At 34.7% G+C, this 22,295-nt stretch overlaps 1 protein-coding gene across 1 annotated transcript in view; it reads left to right on the plus strand.

The window, feature by feature from the left end:
- The window catches only part of Snx6 (sorting nexin 6), a 210,360-nt gene that overhangs the window by 85,224 nt on the left and 102,841 nt on the right, over positions 1 to 22,295 (plus strand). Inside the window, exon 5 of the mRNA XM_090406978.1 lies at positions 14,207 to 14,330. Within this exon, the coding sequence (XP_090263104.1) occupies positions 14,207 to 14,330 (124 nt within the window). The remainder of the gene's footprint in view (positions 1 to 14,206; positions 14,331 to 22,295) is intronic.

Raw genomic sequence — 22,295 nt, forward strand, 5'->3', positions numbered from 1 at the left:
TTTGTCATCTTTCTCCAGAACTGTTTTGAGAAAAGTTGATATTGCTGGCTTAATTAAATCCTTCCCTATAGTATATATTTTTTCCTGATTTAGCTATGAGCAGGGAAATTTCATAACTAGTTTCAAGAGTACGATTTTAGGTAACAGTTCGCTTAGAGAACAATGAATCTATTGTTGATCTTTTCTTGAACTTCACCTTTAGAGACTTAAATTGGTTCAAATCATAGTTCACATAAGTACTATGTTTTGCCTTCAAACATGCTTTGAGACAACTTTTTCATTGATTCATTGGTCAAGCAGTGTTAGCACAATAGACAGAATAGTGACCATTCATACTGAGCAGTGGGTATGAAACCAAACTTCAAATACTCATCTGAATATTGACTTTTTTCTTGCTTGTACTACTCATTTTATGCATGGGGTTAACAATTGAAAGGAAAAAAATAGATTTATAAAGTATTCTGTATGCATGTGTGGATTAATGGCATATAACATGTATTTATACAAACACATAATAAATAAAAAGTTAAAATAATAAAAATGTGAAATTTTAAGTCTATTATCACAAGCAGAGAAAAAGAAAATTTAATGAGAGATTGTTCATTTTCAACTGTCAAATGTGAACCTAATACAATTGTGAAATTAAGTGCTTATTTATTAAGACATTAATAAATAAAGTGCTGATTTTATATAAATTGATAGTATTGCAACTTTTGGGTAACTGGAAAACTAACACATAAAAATGTTATAAAAAAAAAAAGTCTGCTAGCATAAAAAAAAAAAATAAATGTGCCTTGTTTTTTCTACAACAAAAAAACTGCACAAAGTTAACTTTGCATGGTTTACTTTTCAGAAGTAACAGATGCTAATCTAACCTTAACACATTTATCCTTTCATTTTCATTTTTAAAAAAAATGAAATTATTTCATTTTAAGAATGAATGAATTTCTGTCAGATGTGAACCTAATACAATTGTGACAAAGTGCTGATTTTATTTAAATTGATAGTATTGCAACTTTTGAGTAACCAGAAAACTAACAACATGTAAAAATTTTATATAAAAAAAATTGACAATACATAAAAAAATACATAAACGTGCCTCGTTTTTTCTACAACAAAAACTGCACAAAGTTAATGTTCAAGTAAAAACAAAAATGAATTTCTTTTTTAAAAATGAAATTAACACATTTATGTTGACTGCTGTACTAGTGTTGCCAGCTAAACTCGGAAAGTCATCTTTATAGGTTTTGCTTGTGACATCAATGATTTATTGCTGACAGTGGTGATTTTTTTGACTATTGGTGGTGAGATGACAAATGCAGCATTATTTTCTAATTGTCTCATGTTTGGAAACACTAGTTTAAACCAAAAGACAATGATGGAACAACCTCCTTCATTCTGTCTTATAGCCAGAATTGACCAGTGTCTTAACTTTCAGATGTTTTAGAAATGTGACAGTCAGTGCCTTCTTTCTCCTGTCCATACATCTGTAGCAGTGTGTTATAGATTTTGTATTCTTTCATGTTTGGATTTGCTTTAAAAAAAAAAGTTAGAAATCCAGGATGTTAGTAGAATTATCTGGTATTATGGTAGAGAGATGTACAACAATTATGTGGGCCTTTGCATGGAATCAAAAGGCATCACAGGGGTTCCATATTATTCACACAATGCATATCTTATGCCTCCTTGAATTCCTTTGTTAGTAATCACTGACAACATTCAACTACTTCTGTGACTCATTCATCTCATTCACTACTCCATGCAAAAAATCTCTGGTCCTTGTTTCTTTGACCACACACACCTACACAATTTCCAGAAGTGGCCTTGTTTTCTTGTTACTTATAGAAAAATTTATTCTTCATCAATCAACTAATATTTATTACCCACAAATCTTCAGTTTATCTGCAAAGGGAATGTTACATGGATCTGTCACCATCTTGGTCACTCCTGTAGGTTCTCATCAGTTCTTCATCCTAAGAAATTTGTATTAAATTACTACCAGCAGCCAGTAATTTTACACTTTTAAATTTAAAATTTAACATCACAGATCATTGTAGATCTAAATTAATTTGATTACACTGTTTTGGATGTTTAGGAAATTTGAGTTTCAGTGTAGCTATCAGAATTTGGGGAGTGATAAAGATAGCGTGTAAATGCAGCAAAGCATAAAATTTTTTGCCAAAACAGTTCATGAAGAGGGACTTCTAGGTTTGGTATTCTGGCATGGACTATCAGATTTCGATGATCACATGTGCTCTTATTACAAGATTCATGTAAAGTGTAATTTGGATAGATAGTTGAGGTAGATGATAACTGACATAGCCATGGCTTCAGTTGTTACTCATGTCCTTATATTTCCATCTTCTTCCATAGGATACATGGGATTGCATTCACTCTGTGCGTACAATTATTTTTAAATGTTTATTTTAATAGTTTTTAAAATCCAAGCTTGTATAGATGCACATTTGATAAATGGGTTGAGAAAAGGAAGGAGTACAGTACTTTTGCTATATATCTTTATGACCAAATCTAGAAGTATTTTTTTAAACCAAGCTAAAGAAAAATTAAAATTTGCACAAAGTAAAACATTTGAAAAAGATGGATGCTGAGCTTTCTTCATTTTGTCTTGGTGCTTTGCAGCATAGTACTATACTGTATTCTTGGTAAGTATCACATCATCTGATGTTTTTAATTTGTATATTATAATGCTTTCACTGACTCAGATGGCAGTTTCAGATGTTTGGATTTTCATTGGAAGCCAGACTGAAAACTTGGTGCTGATGTAAAAGCACTTTTAGCCAAAGGAATTCTTAATGTCTCACTTTCATTGAGTCTGACATTTTCATTGAGTCCTTTTGAATACTGATTTGAAAATCTACATTCTGGGTAATTTTTCTTCTGAAAGTTGAATGTTGTAGTTATTCAGTATAGTTTGGTTTTTTTGTCAACTGCTCCCCATGCTAAAAATTTGAAAACTCATAGCACTTTAGGAACTCTACTCTGATAAGCCAAAAGTCTCTTCTTTGCTGCTTTAGGCATCCAGTAAGCAAATATGGGGTTATTTCATGTTATCATTTAGTTTTTCTTTTCTCTAATTTCTATTTAGATCTTAATAAAATTTAGAAGTTGAGACTTTGCATTTCAGTAGGATCTAAACTTGTGCCCTATCAGTGATACTTCACTGTAGTGAAGGCTTTGTTTGGCCTCTGCAGTGATTGCTTAAGATGAAATTGATTTATTCTGTTTGCCATTTTGTTAAAACTTATTATCAATTCACAGTGCATGCATAGTATTTATAATCTTATATGTAATATGTGTAGATCAAGGTATGAGGAAGACAGGCAGATACAGTGGGTGTCTCTTAACCCCCCCCCCCCTGAAATATCTATTGCAGTGTTGAGCAGCTCTGGCTCACACTATTTTAACTGTTAAATTAATTGTGTGGAGAGAGTTGGATTTTGTAGGACATCTTGTATTTAAATAGGACATCTTTAGCACCTCCATAGCGCAATTGGAAGAACGACAGTACATTGCCCCTTTCGATTGGAATAGGCCTAAGTTCGATTCTCGTCGCGACGGGAGGAATCTTTATCTGGACAATTTCAATCAAAGGTGAGTTAACCGATCTCGTATGGAGGTAGCAGGGTTTTTTCTCCTGGAAACTCGGGTTTTTCATCCCGCATAAAAAAATTGGCCCTTCAGAACACGCAATTTACAGACAAAAAATACTAGTTGTGGAGGTGGGCAGTAGATGGCGTTGATGGAGATGATTCGTAGTAGAGGTTTCGGTGTAGTGGTTGAGACAGTTCTAGGTGTCCTCCCTAGATGAGTCTTCGGACTCCTTGGAGGTATCAGGAATAATAATAATAATCTTTATGAACATTCTCAACAAAAGTTTTGTACCAAGTAAAAAAAAAAAAAAAAAATCTGAAGTTGAATGTTCCTCACAGGCTTGAAGCTAGTGAGTATATTGGACATTGTGCAGTATTTTATTTATTTGTATTTTTTTTTAACAAAGGTATTTTAAAAGTGCTATACAAAATGCAGCTATTATGATTACAATCTGAGTAACGAGAACAATTATGCTGAAAGAATGGAAATGTGTATTAGTCATGTAGATTGAGAATGTCAACTATTAATATATACCCTTTTGTATGAGAACACTTATGGACATAGCATTAAGTTGATATGCATAAAGCAAGACCATAGTGATGTATAATTGTTAGCAGCTTTAATGCAAGTCAAATAGCATGACTGCTTCAAATGCTGAAGAAATATGCATGGTAGTAGACATCAGAGAAATACTCTGCATCTTAAGGCTGTAATAGAAAAAGAGAAGACATAGTATAAGAAGTAATATGGCTCATTAGAAACATTCTTTATACATTCTTCATCCACAAGGAAACTTCTGCACATACTTGAACCAAACCAGATTGCATGACTTTCTAGGAGGAAATCCTGGAGTACTGATTCCACAAAACAAATTTTTATTTGACATCCGTGAAGGGTTATAAACCTATAGTACATTAATACCTTGTGTGAGCTTATAATATGTCACTCAAACCAAGGGGTTACTTAAAATATTTTCATAGAAGTTATAATTCTTCCCCAGTTGTTAAACAGTAACATTTAAAAAAAAAAAAGGGGGGGGGCTGTTCCTTAACACCTGTTTGCAGCCAATCTTGAATCTGAGAACTGGTATTGAAATTGCATTTCTTCCATCTAACAGTCGTTACTGCCACTTCTGAAAAAGGGAAGGTTGCTGTTTTTAAGACTCATTACATGTGACATTCTTCATTTATCAAAGAAGCTGAGTAAGAGGTGAAATTTTTGTGTAATCATAGCATGAATATAGTAAAAATATAGATGAAAAAGAAAAATTTGGGCTTAATGTGTTGATTTTCCAAATATAGAACCTGAATTGTTTGAAATTACCAACTGGTTTTAATTTTATTTTTGAGTTTATTGAAAACAGACTTGTTAAATGCAAGTAGAGAAGGGTCATATAAATCCAGTCCAACTAACTGAAGATGGTTATAATGGATGCCTATGAAAAGGCTTTACATCTTAGAAAAAAGTCCTGAATTTTTTATTTTTTTTTATTATAAAACCATACAAATTGCCTCTTTAAATGTTTTTAATCTGGGAGTACTAGGGCAAGTAAAAGCTTTTGTAACAGTGAATTTTAATGTTACTTTTTTTTTTAGTATCAACCCCTCATAAGAGGTCACAAAATCTATAATAATTATTCTCACAATAACTCCTTGCTGACAATAGTGCTATGTGTGGGCAAGGAGTCAGTAAGAAAAATAAATTTCTTGGATAATTGGAGGGGAGTGTATTCATTCTGGAAAATAGTATGGTGGTGGCTGTTCCAAAGAATAATTAAATGAAGAGGATTGGTTCTGCAGTGTATGAATGTTTGCGAGTTGCTGCTGCTGTTTAAAAAAAAAAAAAAAAAGTCTGAGAATGCAATTGCGAGTATTTGGATGATGAGTGGGTAATCTATTAGATAGATTGTCCTCTTCTGTATACTATTTGAACATTCTTAGAATGTTCAAACACTTAGAAGTTTTGGCTGTCCACTCCAAATAATGGAATATTGCTTTAAAGTTTGATTAGATAAATTTCTGCTGTGCATCTTCTAACATAAGAGTTGCACAGCAGAAATTGCTCAGGTTTATTGAGATATCGGTTTGCTGGACATATGACTAACTGTATATTCATTGCTATGCTGAACTACAAAACATTTAACATGAAAATCCATTCAAGGATTATTTAACTGATGACTGGATAATTGAAAGATCACTGTCAAATTCTTGATATATCCTAAAGACAGATTTAATGCATAATCACATATGGTGTGCTAAGATAAAGTATTTAAACATTGTTGAGGTAGAATATGGAAGGCAACGTATCAATCAGATCAACAATTCTTTCATTTAACCAGTAATTCTGAGTATTATACCAGAAGCCATTTATAAGTTTCTCTTTTGAAGTTGAGTTTTAAATGGTTTTAATTGGCAAGACAACGATAACAAAATATTTTACTTGATATTTCACTGGGTTTTTTTATACCTGGAATCCTCAGAACACAGTTTGCAAACCGCAACAACTTGTAAATAGTGAGAGCAGTTAAAAATTGTAACAACACAACTAAAATCCTAATTGGTGCCATCTGTTCATGAGGAGAGAGAAAAACAAGTATTCAAAACCAGTCTGAATAGTAGCCCTACTCATAATGTATAGCATAATGCACATCTGTAAAGATGTTTTGCATTATCATCATCATCAAATTCCTGCAATGTACCCTCAAGGGGTGTACAGGATATGATAGTACTACATGAAAAAAAAAAAATTACATCATTATTAATTTCCTATCTACAATTTTCCTCCAAATCAGCCTGTTACTTGTCATCACTCCAACATTATCAGATCTTATATTTCTATCGTCTAAGGCACTTTGTACCGAATCAATCCACCTATATCTTGGTCTTCCTCTGGGTCGTTTTGCTGCAAACCTGGCAGAGAACGCTTGTTTTGCTAATCTTTCCTCGCCCATTCTGTTTAAGTGACCATACCACCTGAGATTAGCTCTGCTAACGCATTCCTGGATGCTGACAATGCCAAGTTCTTTCCTAATATCCTCGTTTTTAATATGATACTGCCATTGATGCCATCTGTTCACGCCTATAATCTTTCTCAGGACTCTCATATCTGTGGTCTCTAGTCTTTGGTCAAGTGTTTTACTTCTGACCCAGCTCTCGGATCCATAAGTTAAAACTGGTTTGAACACTGTCTTGTATACAGCTAATTTCGTGTTCCGACTAATTTCTCTCTTATTCCATATGAATTTATTCAATTGACTTCCCACCATACCAGCTTTACTGATTCTGTTGTCTATTTCTATATTTAATTTACCATCTTCACTAAAAATCGTGCCTAAATAGCTGAAATGTTTTACTTGTTCCACAGGTTCTCCATTCACAACACAGTTGACATTTTCAATGATTCTGCCTATTTTCATTGTCTTTGTCTTTTTATTGCTGACCTTCATACCATATCTATTACAACAGCAGTTCAATTTAGTCAGAGAATCTTGCAGACTTGCAGCGGATTTATTTAGAAGTATAACATCATCTGCATAAAGCAAAGAGCTGACATTAACATCTCCAATTTTGATATCATGTTTAATACCACTTTCCTTCATAATGTGATCCATATAGATAATGAATAACAGAGGGGATAATGTACATCCTTGTCTCACACCAGATTTAACATTAAACCATCTTCCTGTACTTCCTTCAATTCTAACTGCTGACTTACAACTGAAATAAAGACTAAGTATTGCTTGATATAATGCCCCATTGACACCATATAACTGCAGCGTATTGAATAGCTTCTCTCTTGGCACCTTGTCATATGCCTTTTCCAGATCAACAAAACTTAAATACAGATCTTTGTTATATTCCCATGCTTTCTCGACTATTTGTCGTAAAGTGAAGATCTGATCCTGACAGCCTCTATTTGGCCTGAATCCAGCTTGTTCTTCACCAAGCTTTTCTTCCACAATTCTTCTCAACCGTTTCTCAAGTATACTTGCATAGATCTTGCCAGGAACACTCAGTAGGGAAATACCTCTGTAATTCTCACATTCAGTTTTATTTCCCTTTTTATATATGGGTACTATGAGAGCTCTACTCCAATCATCGGGAATTCGTCCCTCTGTCCAGGCTTTCTGAACTATGCAGTGCAGCCACTGTAAGACTCTTATACCACCATACTTGAGCATTTCTGGTCGAATATCATCTACTCCTGCTGCCTTTCCACATTTCAAGCCTTTGATGGCTTTTTCTACTTCAAGTATGGATATGTATTCCTGACTGCATGCCTGGTCAATGTCTTTTACCACTGTGCTGACATCACTGCTTGTTTCATTTAGCAGTTTTTCAAAGTAATTACTCCATACTTCAAGGACATCTTTTTCTCCCGTTTTCATGTCACCTTTATCATCTCTAATTCCTTTTATAGCACTCTTTCCTCCATTCTTAAGCTTCTTCAACAACCTCCAGAATATTTTGCTACCTTCTTGATATTTATTTTCTATATTCTTGCCAAAGTCCTCCCATGACTTTTGTTTAGCTAGTTTTACACAGTGTTTAGCATTCTTGCATTTGTCTCTATATTCTCTAAGAGCACAAGCTGACTTATTTGACAGGAACTTTTGGTATGCTTTCTTCTTTTCCTTCACTGCCTCTTTAACTTCCTGTGTCCACCAGGGAGTTCTGATTTTTTTATCCTTACAGACAACTTCACCACATGCCTCTCTGGCTGAATCAATCAATGTTTTCTTCAGAGTTTGCCACTGAATCTCCAAGGTTCGATTCCTGTTCTCAAACTCTTTCATTTTTTCTTCAATAATCTTTGTGTATTTTAGTCTACAGCTGACATCTGAGAGCTGCTCAACTTTTATTCGCTTTAAAACTTTCTTACACGTTATTCTTTTCAATATGAAATTCAATTTTATCCTGCTCAAGACTAAATAGTGATCACTTCCAATTTCAAATCCTCTATACACTCTGGTGTCCTGCACCAGGGAGAAAACATCATTATCAACAATAACATAGTCAATGAGACTTTTCTTATTCCTTGCCTCTTCTCTCCATGTGAATTTGTGCACATTTTTATGTTGGAACATGGTGTTAGTAATAACCAGTCCATGTCCTGAGCAGAAATCCAACAGATATTTGCCATTATTATTAGCTTTGCACTTTTCTCCAAATTTTCCCAAAATATTTTTGTATGTCTCACAATCATTTCCTACTCTGCTATTTAGATCCCCAACAAGGACCAACTTTTCATTTTTCATTGTGTCAGTTGCTTTTTCTAAAGCCTGAAAAAATTCCTCCACTTCTACCTTAGTAGAACCTTCTGTGGGACCATAGGCACAAATAAGTCTCATTGTCCAGTTCCCCATTCTCATATTTGCCCACATTACTCTACTTGAGACTGACTGCCATTCAAGAAGATTAGCCTCGTATTTTGTGTTGAATACTATGGCTACTCCTTCTTTTCCTTGATTGTCATTGCCTGAATATAACATTTTGTATTTATTGCTCAGAAAGATCTCACCAGTTTTGGTCTTTTTTGTTTCAGTCACCCCTATTATGTCGATCTGGTACTTATCTAATTCCTCAGCTAGCTCCATTTCTTTGCCATTCAGGCTTCTTACGTTGATAGTACCGATCTTCAACTCTGGTGATGTTGAGTTGGGGTTTATTTTCAGATTTGTTCCAGTAGCTGACTTTTCGCTGTTCGCCCTGGTTCCCTGGCGAAAACAACGGGGGCCTTGTTTAACCGGGCGACGCCCCAGCCGGCATGAAATTTTGTCATGTTGTACCATCATTCTATATTTTGGTTTAACCAATAAGAATACAATTTGGTCGGCTAAATCCCAAATTGCCAGCCCATCCTCGTCCGTTCAGTATCCAAGTAGATACCCAACAGGGTGCACCACGAGAAGGTGAGGATTGGACATTAGGTCAGAAGCCCTGGTCGGTTCTCCGCATTCCTTTAAAGGCTATGTGGAGGTCTCCTCTCAGTTATACAGCTTTGACCCTTAAGCACCCCAAAACAAGTATTCAAAACCAGTCTGAATAGTAGCCCTACTCATAATGTATAGCATAATGCACATCTGTAAAGATGTTTTGCATTATGAGATACTAAAGCAATTGATGTGAAGTCATTAGCCTCTATATACAAGTAGTCCAGTTGTGAAGTTACTTCATGCACAAACATTGTTTTTACTTATATAAAGGATTAAACCAAGAATATGATTTCTTGGCATCTTTAATTTATACTAAGAACTAAAGCACTCAACACCACAGCCATACTCAAGCTAGTGCACATTTAATACATTTTTAGTGCATTTTCAATGGCCAAAATTTTAAAATCTACTTTGCAATAGTAAAAAGAATCAATTGTCCAAACCCAATAGTATGGTATCCTGAAGACACTAGTATACAGAGCTAAATCTCTTCCAATGATATTGCTCTTGCCACTGAGCTCACAGGATATATGATATAATGTTACATCATTACTATATCTTCTTATCAACAGTTTTCCTCCAAATTAATCTGTTATGTCAAAACTTCCATATCAGATCATATATTTTTCTTAAGGCAATGACTGTTATCAATCCACCTACATCTTAGTCTTCCTCTGCTTTTTGCTGTCCTGGCCAGAAACATTTTGTTAACCTTTCACTCTCACATTCTGTTTAAGCAGTCAGTACCACCTGAGATTAGCTGTGCTGACATTCCTGAATGCTAACAATGTCAAATTCCTTCTTAATTTTTTTATTTTAAATGATACCGCCACTGATGCCATCTATTCATGCTCCTAATCTTTCTCAGAACTCCCATATTTGTGGTCTCTAGTCTTTGATCAACTGTTTTATTTGAGTTCTCAGATCTATATATTAAGATTGGTTTGAATACTGTCTTGTATATTTCTAGTTTAGTGTTTTGACTAATTTCTCTCTTATTCCATATAAATTTATTCACTTCCTACTACTAGCTTTGCTAATTCTGATTCTGTTGACCATTTCCAAATTTAATTTGTCTTCCCTAAAAATTGTACCTAAATAGCTGAACATGTTTTACTTATTCTGTAGGTTCTCTAATCATCAGCATGCAATTCATATTTTTAATGTTCTAGCTTATTTTCATTGGCAATCTTTTTATTGCTGATTTTCTTAATAAATTTGTTACAGGAGTTATTCAGTTAAGCCAGGGAGTTTTGCAGATTTATAACTCCTAAATAAATCTAGTACATCGGGGGGGGGCTGAGTTTACCATCTCTAATTTTGATATCAGGTTTAATGCTATTTTCTTTTATAATGTGATCATATAGATGACTAGCAGTGGAGATCATATGCACCCCTTACTTCCACGTGATTTAAACATCAAACCATCTTTATCTTCAATTCTGACTGCTGACTTACAACTCGGATATAGACTATGTATTGCTCAATGTAATTTCCTATTTACACCAAATTGTAGCATTTTGAAAAAACTCTTCTCTTGGCACACTAGATTCTTGTGTTAATATTCCCATGATTTCTCAATTATTTGTCTCGAAGTGAAAATCTGATCTTGATAACCTCTACTTGGCCTGAACTCAGCTTCCCTTCTACAATTCTCTTATCCTTTTCTCAAGTCTACTTGCATAAATCTTACCAGGGACACTCAGTAGAGAAATTCCTCTGTAATTCTCATTGTTTTATTTCATTTATTTTATTTATTTTACCGATGGTTACTATGAGAGCTCTACTCCAATTTATCTGTGATTAAAACCTGTGACCAGGCCTTCTGAATTATGTAGTGTAGCAACTGTAAAACTATTTGAGTCTTTCTAGTTGAATATATACTCCAGCTGCCTTCCCATATTTTAGGTTTTTGATAGCTTTTTCTATCTCTAGTATTGATATGTACTCCTGACTGCATTCTTCATGAGTGTTTTCTATTGTAGTGTTCTCACTGCTTTTCATTTAGCAGTCTTTCAAAGTAATTATATTAGATCAGAAGTTTTCATGTCACCTTTATAATATGATTCCTTTTCCTCCATTTTTAAGCTTGTTAATAGCCTTCCAAATATTTTGTCATCTTCCTGACATTTCACATGTATTCTTACGAAAGTCTTTCAGTGACTTGTTTAGCTAGTTTTACAGTGCTTCTCTTCTTACATTTTTTTTCTGTATTCTCTAAGTATAAGCTGAGTAACTTGAGAGGAATATTCAATATACTTTTTTTTTTTTTTTTTTTTTTTTTTTTTTTTTTTTTTTTTTAACTTTCTGAGTTCCTATGGAGTTGTGATTTTTCTATCTTTGCAGCCAACCCTCACCTCAATCCTATCTGGCTGAATCAGTGTTTTCTTCAGGATTTCTCACTGAAACTCTAGGATTTGATTCATGTGTTCAAGCTCATTTTTTTCTAAATAATGTATTTGTGTTTGAGTCTTCAACTCTGAATGCTGCTCAACTTTTTGATTGCTTTAAAAAAAAAAAAAACTTTTCTGCTTTTTAGTACGATATTCAATTTTATCCCACTCCAAAGTAAATTGTGATTACTTTCAGTTTCTAATCCTCTGTTTACTCTTGTCAACCAGCATGATATTGCTATCAGCAATAACACAGTTAATGAAATTTTTATTTCTCATATCTGTTATCCATGTGAATTTGTGTACATCTTTGTTAGAACAGTTATTACTGTTCCATGTCCCGAAGAGAAATCCAATAGGTGACAAAGAAAAGTTGGTCCTTGGAGATCTAAACAGCAGAGTTGGAATTGATTACCAGACATGCAGAAATATTTTGGGAAAATTTAAAGAGTAAAACTAGCATTTCCTACTCTGCTGTTTAGATCTCCAAGGACCAACTTTTCTTTGTCAGCTGCCTCAAAAAAATCCAGAGTGTTTTTAATAAGGTGTGACACCTTTTTGACTACTTGTATATTGGAAATGTGACTTCTGCATTACTTCTACCATGGTATTTCTTCTGGGTCTAACTCCCATTGATGAGACCTTAATAAAAGTCTAACCTGTTGTGGGTAGTTGTCCTTCCCGTAATGCATAGCATTATGGGAAGGACAACTACATTTATACAGATGTATAATGTGTATATAGCAATATACACATTATACATCTGAAAGGATGTGTGCATTGCATTATGGGATACTGAGGTAGTTAATGTGTAGTCATTAGCCTGTATATACAAGTAGCCAAGCACGTGAAGATACTTCACGTGCAAATGTTGTTTGCTTACACATGGATAAAGAATCAAACTAAGAAAATAATTTCTTGGCATCTCTAATTTATAGTATAACCAAGTGAAAAGCTTTCAACAGAAATCCTTAGAACCTTCTGTGGGACCATTGGCATAAATAATTGTTCATTTTCCTATTCTGATATTGCTTACATTGTTCTACTTGATATCACATGCTGTTCATGAAGCTTATCCTCATTTTTAATATTGGATACCATAGTTGCTCCTTCTTTTCCCTGACAGTTATTGCAAAAATATAACATCTTATATTTGTTGCTCAGAAAATTCTGAGCTGTTTCATAACACTTATTTTGTTGATCTGGTACTTATCCAGTTCTTTTGCTAGTTCCATTCCTTTTTCTTTGATACTTATTTTTATGGTACCAATTTTGAACTCTGTTGAGTTGGGATTTGTTCCAGTAGCTAATTTTTTGCTGTTTGCCCTGTTTCCCTGATGAAAACAAAGCAGACTTGATTTATGCCATTAAGTATATGCGTGGTCAGCTAAATCCCAAATTGCTAGCCCATCCTAATTCATTCAGTATTCAGGTGAGGATTGGATGTCAAGTCAGAAGTCCTGATTTGATTCTTCACATTTCATAAAAGGCTATGTGGAGGTATTCACCCAGTTATCTAGCTTTGACCCTGAAGCACCCTTCAACATGAACTGGTAACACATAAGCCTTTCTACTTGTCTGAATTCTTTACATTTTGGAATATTTTTGTGTACTTACTCCTGATGAAGTAGACTAGCATCTATGAAACTAGTAATTTAATAAATGTATATGGCTATGTCGGTTTTTTTTTTTTGAAGTTGGAGAACAACAGATGCTTACAAAGTGCTTTGATAGGTCCTAATAAATTTTGAATAATTTTGGTATCCTGTTTTTAGTACAAAACAATGGTGGATTAGCTTGTCTCCATATCATATGTGGTGCTTTTCTTTTAAGAACTGGTTATTTTTCATCTTGAAAACAGTTACTGAAGCTCTCTCTCTCTCTCACTCACACACACAGAGTTAAACATGTTGGCCTCTTAGCCTCTGTTCCTTCATTCATTATTCCAACCACTAATAACACAAAGAATGGCACAAAGTGTTCTTATTTATAATTTTGGAGACATTGAAAAATTGTTTAATTTCTTGGATAGTTCTTATAATGTGCTTAAAATGTTTGGTATTTGATTCCATAACTCACCTTTCTCTGCTATGAGATTTTAACATTCTATTTTAATAGAAAATGATCCATTTTAATTAAATATTTTACTAAATTTATAATACTTACATCACTGTTATAGATAATTCCTAAAATTTTCATGAATTTTATATGAATATTTAATTCTAGATAGATGTTAAACTGAATATTATTTCTATCTTTTTTCTAGAGAGTATCTAGCAACATTCAAAAAAACTGTGGCCATGCATGAAGTTTTTCTTCAGCGTCTTGCTGCTCATCCTATTTTTAAGAAAGATTGTAACTTCAGCATATTTTTAGAATATGATCAGGATGTAAGTTGAACAATTTAGCATATATTAAATTTTGAAATTGCCAAATTATTTATTCTTGATAACTAAGTGAAAGCTTTCTTTACAGCTGTGTGCCTGCACAGCAAGGCGCAGGCTCACAGCTGATTCTGATGGATGCAAAATTTTTTTAGATCATTGGTTAAAGCATTGATGTTTGAAGACTTCTCTTTGTGGTCTGTCATTTTTAAGAATTTATCTCGTATATCAACTCTGTATGAGAGGCTGGACCCATAGTTCTGCATGTGGACATGAAAAGAAGAACTTGTCTGTTTCTTGAGTAGATGAGGTTGTGGCTCTTACAGTCTTCATGCTTTTCTCAAAGAGCGAAGGAGGATAAGAAGTTGTTCAATAAATTTGAAGTTGAACAATGGATATTTACCAGCACCTCCTTCTTATAGATTTTTAAATCCGAAAAATCTCAATTTTCTTTTAAAAAATCTGAGACTAGAATAGCATCATCTGTGAAGCCTCTATAGTTCTGTCAGTATCTGATGCTCTTCAGTTAAGAAAAGACCTTGATTTGAATCCCATCTCAGACATGAAACCACAGATGTTTCAAAGATAGAGGCTTTTCTACCGAAGGTGAGTTAGTCTGTTTCATATAGAAGTGGCAGGGTTTGTTTCCCAGAAACAATGCAGATAGGATTAACTTATCCTGTCATAAGCATTAAGCAAGTTGCTTAGCAGTGACAGGCCTTGGAGCCTAATGTGAAGATGGGATAGGAACAGCATCTGTAAAAATACTTGCAGAAAAGGTATAAAGTAGAAATGTCTGAAAAGGATTGTAGGAGCTTATGAGAAGGATTGTTTATTCATAAATGATTACAGTTTTAACTAATTGGATTGCCAAACTTAAGAACATCTTCAGGAATTGCAAGTGGCAGTTTGTCCTTAAAAATGACACAAGAAAAACATGCTCATCTTACTAGTCTAAACAGAAGAGTAGAAAATATACCATAGTTGGAAAAATATTTTGTGAAACTTGTCTTCATATAGTGCCTTCCTTTATGAAAATATGAATTTTCATCCTGAAAAGCACTCACTGCAATACGAACATTATTGTGCAATGATTTTGTATAAGTTCTTGCAGAAAGAATGGTTACTGTATAGTACAGTTTCTTTCATTTACTTCTGAATGAAGTGGTATTCTAACTTGATCTGTTGGTCCTGACTTACCATAATTATGATAGTATGTGTATCTTTTTAATGAGAATGGATAAAGGTTGCTAGTTTGATATGTCGGGGGGGGGGGGACAACCTAGCAACCTTTGTCCATTCTCATTAATAAAAAAAAAAGCTAAGAAAAGACATCCAAAGCAGTTTGCAATTGGTTTGGCTGTCTTTTCAGATGTACCAATAGCAATTGGTATATCTGAAATTTGTGTTCTAAACCATCAGTTTAGAACACAAATCCATCTCTATCACAACTATGGTCAATCTGACCTTGGCTAAAAAGCATTGCATAAATTGAGTTCACTGGTAAGAGCTGTCTCATTGAAACAGAACTTTGACCTCTATCAATTTTTAGGATACCATATGGTTGAGGTAGTTGTTGGTTTGATAGTTTCTTGCATATTTGCATTTCTGTAAATAGTTAATGAACATTTGAAAGATAGTCCATTATCCATTTACAGAAAGTATAGTGAAATGTATTTTAGATACCAGCTGTTTTAAATGCACCAAAAATGCATGTCCAGGCTATAGGGTTGATAGTAGATGAAAAAAATAACAAAACATTCAATCTATGTTTTGAGTATTTCTGTTGAACACTTGGTATCTTTTTGTTTTATGTAGAAATTGGCTATGGGGATGTGGGGTACTCTTGGTAGGCTCTGTGTTAAGGCTTAAGTGATAGGAGGACATCATGTTGGAGGTTTAATGGAATATTTACAGCACTAGGAAAAGATTAAAAATGAATTTTAATTGTTAATGCTTCCAGTATTTTGTCTGTCACTGAAGTCTTTAGGGATTAAAAATAACGTGCAGCGTGTGTACACACACACACACACACACACACACACACACATATAAAACACAATATAAAACGTGTGGGTGACTAAAATCTTGCCTTAGTGGTGCACCCTCTACCCACCTGTTTGTAAAGTAGGCCTAGGATGTAAAGTAGGACATATGACAATTACTGTTTTTCCAAATTTTGGGAAGCTATATATCTGTATTTATCTAAATTCGGTTGATTTCTGAGTGCTGCTGCAGATTCTAAAAACAGTATCCTTTTTAAATTTATTACAGTGCGGCATGGTGGGTTCCTTCCAAGGGGATGGTTGTATCCAATACATGGTCTGCAAGGACAGATTGATCATAGTCATGATTGCAGATGGATTTGTGTCTTAAACAGGTAGTTGGTCTATAAATTAGATTTTACCAACAAATTATATTCTTGGTATCTTTTGTAGATACCAAAGTTGAAGTAATGCCGAAGTCATATTTCCATATGAGTTGCCCAGGCCTGAAAATACTTCAGGCGCAAACTTTGTTTGCTTACACTTGGATAAAGGATTATACCAAGAATATAATTTCTTGGTATCTTTTAATTTATAGTAGGGGAAACTTCCAACAATGATCTACCTGTCTGATCGAAGTAAGTCAACTTGCAGGAACAGGATACTTTATATACTCCAGGCACTGAGAGAGAGAAAGAGCGAGCTGATCTTTGGTAGAACAGATAAGGGTAGCAAGTTTATGGTAGGACAAAAAAGCTGTGTAGAGGTTTTACTTTGTTAAAGACGTGACTATTTTTTCTGATGTGCCATGGATCTAGGGGATGGTAATGGCATTTCTGAAATCCTGAAGCGATGGGGGAGGAACTGATTGTTTTTTCCCATTAATTCTGTAATCACTGTAGCTGTTGGAATGGAAGGTGTTGTGTATGTGGTTGAAAGAGAGGTTCCACTGGAATAAAGATTATAGGCTATATTGGTTAGTTTTAATAATGTCATATTGTTGTTGAGGGGTGGTGGTGGGAAAGTTTCAATGTATCTGCTTGTGTGAGTGGGTTCCATGCTACAAATTGTCAAAACAGCTGCTAACTCTCTTACCCCCTCACTGGACTTACCACTGACTGAGAATCTAACTTTAAATAATACAAATATATTGGTAAGCTTTGACATCACCTCACTGTTTATCATATTTGTGACACCTTAACACTCTTAAAAAAAAAGCATTTTTCCTTCTGATATCTTAGATCTCTTTGCCATCAATTCTGGTTATTTTAATTGAAAGAACAATTTACAAACAGAGGGCTCTCTCATTCCCTCTTGCCAATTTTTACATGGAAAATTTTGAAAAATGAGCCATGGACTCGGCCCTCTCAAACCTATCTAACTAAGATCCTTCCTCAGTTGCTTCAATAGTCTACATCCAAGAATCCAGTTTACTATGGAAAAGGAAAATAACACTAGTTGACTCTTCTTAGCCTTAATGGTAACCTTTCCTTCACTGTATACAGAAAACCTACTCACACAGGAAGATACGTTCACCAACTTTCTTTCCTACTCTACCACCCCTCTTAACAATATGGAATTATTAAAACTTTAACCAATAGAGCCTATAATCTTTGTTCCAGTTGAACTTCTTTTAACTGAACTCAACTGCATACATGCCTTCCTTTCCAATGGCAGCAGTATTATAAATTGAAAAAAATAATCAGTTCCCTTCCCTTTCCTTGGTCATTGCTTTCAGAAGGATTTCAGAAATTCCATCACAATCCTCTACATTTGTGGCACATCACAAAAAATAGTCAGTACTTTAACAAAATACAACCTCTACACATCTTTTACATCATACCGTAAACTTGCTACCCTTATCCATTCTACCAAAGATCAGCTCTCTCTGTGTGTGCCTGGAGTATACAAAGTACCCTGTTCCTGCAAGTTGGCTTACTTCTATCAGACAGGTAGATCAGCAACCATCTGTTTAGAACACAAATCCATCTCTATCACAACTATGGTCAATCTGACCTTGCAGACCATGTATTGTATACAACTCGAAGGATCTCCTGAAAGGAAACCACTATGCTCCACCATAGTAAATTTAAAAAAGGAAAAACTGTTTTTAGAATCTGCAGCAGCAGTCAGAAATCAACTGAATTTAGATAAATTTGTATGCATAAAACTTCTGAAAATTTGGGAAACAATAGTCAGTGGTCCGACTTTTCATCCCAAGCCACCTACAAACGCTCATAGAGGGTGCACCACCTAGATTGGACTTGAGTCGCCCACATGTTTCATGTAGTATTGTGTTGAGGGGTGTGGGTGTTACAAGAGTTATTTGTAATCCCTGAAGATGTCTTAGTGACTGTGACGAAATATTGGAGGCATTTAAAATTAGTTTTTAATCCTTTCCTGGCACTGTAAATATTCCATTAAACCTCTAACATGATCTTGGTAAACTCATTTAATTGTTTTTATCACTATTATTTTATTACTAAATTTGTTGAGAATTTGATTCCTTGAATCAGCCTCGGCTCTGAAAAACTTCCCATGTACCTCAATAAATCTTGGTACATGAGACTGCCCTAAATTTGGTAGCATACATTCTAAGATTGTCAATAGCCAAGATAACCCAATTTAGTCTGCTTGGGGGACTCTAGGACAGACTTCAGTTGCCTTTCTTCAGCCTCATTTGCTTAGTGTGAGTGCCTTCATGCACATATCATTGTCTTGTGATCCCTGAAGATGGCAATGTACCATTGCTGAAATAGTTAGTTTTTATAATTAATAATTTAGTTTACATTGTCTATTTCCTAAAAAAAAAAAAAAAAAAAAAAAAAAAAAAACTATTGACAAGTATTTGGATACCTAGTTGTGGTAAAAAAAAAAAAAAAAAAAAAAAAAAAAATGTTTTAATTACATTTCTAGCTGAGTGGAACCATCCTTGGCCTGAATGAAAGCAACTACCCTTCAGGGTATGCTTTTAACCAATTTTTGATACATCACAACAGGAATATTCTTCCATTCCTTGTGCAAAAGCTATCCTCCTCATTGCCAATGACAGCTGCTGTGGTCTGGAGCAAATTCGACATTTTAATTCATCCCACAGATGTTCAATGGGGGGGGGGGGGAGTTTGAGATCTCGACTCTGAGTCATCCAGCCTAACACTTCGATGTTTTTGTGGAAATCAGTCTCAGACATGCAGTGCAGTATGTCATAGTGTTGTGCTGAAACATGCAAGGGTCACTGCCGAAGTCTGCTGGAAGCAAGAAGTTGTCCAGGATGTCCAGGAGAGAACCATCAGATGCCATGGTTTTGGACACCTTCACCAGTGGACTAAGCTCCCATCTAACTGAAACACTCTCATAATCTTACTGACCTCCACCAAACTAGATAGTTGGAACGATGCAGCCCTGCTGGAACTTCAGATCCAAACATGGTATTAGAATGAATCGTTTGGAAGCATGATTTGTTGCTCCATAGAACCTTTTCCAATCCTATAGTCCAGGAATGGTGTGAAAGACACCAGTCCAAACATCATTTGGCATTGTGGGAAGTGATGTGTGGTTTGTTTACAGCAACTCTCTTATAACCTAAGACATGCAACAGCACTAGACAGATGTCCTTGCAGCATTTTTCCAGGTTGACTGCAAGGTTTACTGCTGACAACATGTGGGATTCTTTAATGCACTAATGTTTACCTCCAGTCTTTACTGTCATGAACACATCACATCAGTAGCCTCTTCAGCATCAAAGAAACTTGGCATTCTCTTTTTTTGGAAATGCTATTTTACACTCAGCCAACTCTTAACTATATTCAAACCCCAAATCTACCATTTTTAGAACTGCTCACATGTTTGGGGTGGTGTACCTGAAACTTGCCTTTAAAATCCTTGATGCTGACTAGAGGTGAGCAACTATGCTCATAGATGATCCCTCTCTTATAAATTCACTTAAATCTCTAGGTCACAGATGCAGTGTTTCAGCATTGTGTCTATTCTACAGATACTTCCATATTCACTTCTCCAGTGAATTGGCAACAATCATTCTTCCACTTTCTTTTGCACCTGTTAATACAAGAGCAACAGCTTCCTAGCATCCCTTTACTTATGTAGCTGCAAGCACACCAAATTTGTTTCTATTCTTCTTTTATTCTTTCTATTATTCTAATGAGGAAGGCTGTTCCAGAGGAACAGCCTTCTCGTTAATTATCCCTAGACAACTACAACCTTGCAATTCTTCAAAAAACATTGAACTTTTATCTCAGCCCATCTACAATCCACACATAGCACTGATGTGCTTATAGGTCTCTCTGTTTCTCATGTATAGGATCAATATAAAAAGAAAATTCTTAGCAAACAAAGTAAAATATAAAACGAAAATAAATACACATAACAAGCACAACAAATTGTACAAGATGATTTACTGCTCCATCAACCCACATGTACTCCTACCATGCCTAAATGAATCACATGATCAGAATTATTAGTTTATTGGATAATCTTCTCCATGTAGTCATTTATTGAGCTATCAATTTTTACATTATTGGCTATTCATACTTTGCAAACAAATCTCTTTTCCTTGTATATTTTTTTAATTATACCCATCATAAGATGGGTATAATTAAAACTATGAACTCGAGACATGCAAATATGCATGGTCTAGAGTTCATAGGATCATATGTTTTGCTCCAACCCAGCAATATATTAAACACGCAAATATTGTCAGTGATAATTCATTTGCTGTAATGAAATTATTTCTATTTACACCTGTTCTTTCTCTTATATTTGACATTCTCGCATGGCTCGTTAATGTTGGTTGACATATATTTACATCTTTCAGTAATTCAGATATACCAACCCACCAATTTTCCCTCTTAGCTATGTGTATGTGTGCGCGCACTGGTCAGAAAGGAAACACATGCCATCTAGTCATTGCATGCACAAAATACTTGCTTTCAGAATTTCTAATTTGTTCAGTTTTTGAACATGCTATAAAAATATATGATAAATCATACTTGTTACTTATTTAGTAATTTCTCCAGTGTCTCTACTCCAATATTACTCTAACCCATTCCACCTTAGTATATTTACTCAGTTAAGTTTAGCCTGTGCGGTGTGGATGAGGTATCAATTCATCCACATAGCACAGTCACTTGAACTCATGTAGACTGATGAATTTTTGTAGCTATGTGGATTTAGATGAATTAATTTAGTGTTTGCAGTTTTACAGGTTATAGCTAAACACACACACACAACTGGAGTGGGGCGATGTTAATGAGAAACATTACATTAACAGTTTTAGTTAAGTGCCTGAAGGAGTAAGCATTTAGGTTCCTCTTATAGAAATTGCATTTATTATGCAAAGTTAATTTCTTGACAATGATGTCACCAATTTTAGGTGTATCAAATTAAGAGTTTCTGGCTTGTGACTTTTGCTGTTGTGATCTATGCACAAGTTTAGAGTCTGACTCAATGTTTTTCATGCACACATGGGCTGACAAAAATTATTAGATGGAATATTGCAACTAAATATAGCATTCTCCTTAATTGTTTTCTAATATATCCTGAAATATTCCCCCCCCCCCCAAGTATATTTGGTTAGTATCGAAGGACCTATCACAGTGTGACACATCTGTTGGTATGCAAACAGGAAATTGTGGCATGGTAGGATGTTCCCCTCATCCTGCTCCCATGGTCAAGGGGTGGCAATAATTTCCCTGCTCACCCTGACTTGAATCTATTAAAGCTTCACAATTCTTTATCCTACATTTATTTCGCAAAAACAAGATAAGTCTTGCCAGTCTTTTAGGATTAGCCAGAATTGTCTTGGATATCCAAAAACTAGTCTTTTTTTTTTTGGAGGGGGGGGGGTTAGAGTATATGAATATCACTGGTAACTGATATATTTATTGTTTTACTTGTTCCAATGGAGTGTGGTGGGAAAGATTAATTCACTACATATGGTTTCACAGTATACTGTAAATAAAACTTCATC

Source organism: Typopeltis vanoorti, chromosome 17, assembly GCF_054136105.1.
Source record: "Typopeltis vanoorti isolate ZY-2024b chromosome 17, IOZ_Tvanoo_1.0, whole genome shotgun sequence".
In the NCBI taxonomy this organism is placed as follows: Eukaryota; Metazoa; Arthropoda; class Arachnida; order Uropygi; family Thelyphonidae; genus Typopeltis; species Typopeltis vanoorti.